Below are 2,751 nucleotides of genomic sequence, written 5' to 3'. Positions count from 1 at the left end.
ATATATATATCTGTGTGTGTGTGTGTGTGTGTGTGTGTGTATCTTTGTGTCTGTGTTTGCCAACCCCACCACTTGACAACCAGTGCTGGTGTCTTTACATCCCCATAACTTAACGGTTCAGCAAAAATGACCAATAGAATAAGTACTGGGTGTCAATATATTTGACTAGAAATTCTTCAAGGCAGGGCATGGCTGCAGTCTAATGACTGAAACAAAGTAAATGATATATAGGCACAAGAGTGGCTGTGTGGTAAGTAGCTTGCTTACCAACCACATGGTTCCAGGTTCAGTCCCACTGCGTGGCACCTTGGAAATGTCTTCTACTAAAGCCTCAGGCTGACCAAAGCCTTGTGAGTTGACTTGGTAGACAGAAACTGTCTAGTGACTGGCATAGTATTGTTATCAACTTCCATAATGGCAAAGGAGATACTCCAGAAATAATGGCAGCATTATAGCCCATTGGCAGTACTGGGATTTTAATTCTTCAAACGGAAAATTTATCTACAATAGTCCAGTGTTCTCTCCAGGAAGATTTTAATTTCTCATTTAAATAACACATGAATCATTGTTGGGTGTTGACTTCATGAATACATGGAAAACATTAGCTGTGTGTGCATCAACAGATCTTTCATTTAATCCCTAAATAACATGTGGAGTCACTGTCAAAGCATTTTTTATGTAATTTTTAAGTATTTTTTTTCTTTCTTAATATCTATCTTTCATGGTGTCATATCTTAGGTAGTTTTTGTAAACCTGGACCTTTCTAAGAATTTTTAGAGCAAGTGTCGCTTATTTTCCTTTTTTGTTAAATTTCTTTCTATTATTACAGCTGGATATCATATATAACACTAACCACTCAACTTTGAAGTGGGAATTGATACCTACGTTCATCTAGGTAGGCTGAGGCAAGTACAGTAAAGTGTCCAGAGCACAGTGCAAATGCTAGTAACATGGATCAGCTGTCTAGTGCCTTTATTATCCATTTGCCCTGTCTGTTAACCCAGTCATGTCTGTAGATATTATAGAGCTAATTAATTGGCTTTATGCTAGTTTTTCCATTCTTGTATAGACTGGAAAGAACAATGTCTTGTGTATTCCAGTTCCGCTCATAGCACTTAAAATGACATCATCTGCTTTATTTTTTTTTTTCAAAATTGTGTATCTGATATTATTTAATTTTTTTTTCTTTCCTTTTAAACAGCTCCAAGTCCAGGTGACCAATTTTCTGGCAGCAAACAGGACTGGTGGTCAAGTGAGAACAGATTTTTCATCTTTCCCAACACCTGAATATGCTCGGGTATGTAGTTTTACTCTTTACTCTTTACTCTTTTACTTGTTTCAGTCATTTGACTGTGGCCATGCTGGAGCACTGCCTTTAGTCAAGCAAATCGACCCCAGGACTTATTCTTTGTAAGCCTAGTACTTACTCTATCGGTCTCTTTTGCCAAACCACTAAGTTACGGGGACGTAAACACACCAGCATCGGTTGTCAAGTGATGTTGGGGGGACAAACACAGACACACAAACATACACACACACACACACATACACACACACACACACACACACACACACACACATATATACGACGGGCTTCTTTCAGTTTCCGTCAACCAAATCCACTCTCAAGGCTTTGGTCGGCCTGAGGCTATAGTAGAAGACACTTACCCAAGGTGCTACGCAGTGGGACTGAACCCGGAACCATGTGGTTGGTAAGCAAGCTACTTACCACACAGCCACTCCTACGCCTATGTAGTTTTGTTAACTTTTTTTTTTATTCTACTACCATATTTCAGTTGAAATATATTACCTATGTGTGTTTCTATTAACTTTGAGAGCAATCAAAAATTCAGTTGTATTTAATAAAATGACTTTTACAGTTACTTTTGTATTAAACCTTTAATGTTCAAATTACTCTGCCAAAGGTAAAGCTTATTTATTCATATGATTTTGAATTAATCATGTATTGTTTCATAGCTTTGAGATGTTGATGATGTTATTTTCTATTTTTAGAATGACATTGCAGGGTAGGTGTAAGAGGCTAGATCAGGCCAGTTTGAACATAAAACAGGAGGCTTGTTTTGACTGGATATGGCCAGTTTAAATGCTAAAGGTTTAAACTAGTGTTTCGAATATAACCTGAAAGTTTCTTGTGTAAAATTGTTATTAACCCCTATGTTTATTATTGTTATTATTAATTCATAATTCTAAGACAGCAACCTGGCAGAACCATTAGCATTTCAGACAAAATGCTTGGTGGCATTTCGTCTGTCTTTACTTTCTGAGTTCAAATTCTACCAAGGTCAACCTAGCCTTTCATCCATTTCAGGGTCCATAAAATAAGTACCAGTCGAGTATTGTTGTTGCTGCTGGCACTCCGTCGCTTACGACGTCGAGGGTTCCAGTTGATCCGATCAACGGAACAGCCTGCTCGTGAAATTAACGTGCAAGTCGCTGAGCACTCCACAGACACGTGTACCCTTAACTTAGTTCTCGGGAATATTCAGCGTGACACAGTGTGACAAGGCTGACCCTTTGAATTACAGGCACAACAGAAACAGGAAGTAAGAGTGAGAGAAAGTTGTGGTGAAAGAGTACAGCAGGGTTCGCCACCATCCCCTGCCGGAGCCTCGCGGAGCTTTAGGTGTTTTCGCTCAATAAACACTCACAACGCCCGATCTGAGAATCGAAACCGTGATCCTATGACCGCGTGTCTGCTGCCCTAACCACTGGGCCATTGCACCTCCACAT

General features: G+C 39.4%; 1 protein-coding gene across 1 annotated transcript in view; it reads left to right on the top strand.

The window, feature by feature from the left end:
- LOC106874338 (dynactin subunit 1) overlaps positions 1-2,751 on the top strand; it is a 112,011-nt gene that overhangs the window by 108,253 nt on the left and 1,007 nt on the right. The window contains exon 32 of the mRNA XM_052973024.1: positions 1,184-1,297. Coding sequence (XP_052828984.1) covers positions 1,184-1,297 — 114 coding nt within the window. The remainder of the gene's footprint in view (positions 1-1,183; positions 1,298-2,751) is intronic.

This window comes from Octopus bimaculoides, chromosome 14, assembly GCF_001194135.2.
Source record: "Octopus bimaculoides isolate UCB-OBI-ISO-001 chromosome 14, ASM119413v2, whole genome shotgun sequence".
Classification (NCBI taxonomy): domain Eukaryota; kingdom Metazoa; phylum Mollusca; class Cephalopoda; order Octopoda; family Octopodidae; genus Octopus; species Octopus bimaculoides.
Note: the sequence above shows the minus strand (reverse complement) of the source record. Positions and strands in the feature narration are given on the sequence as shown.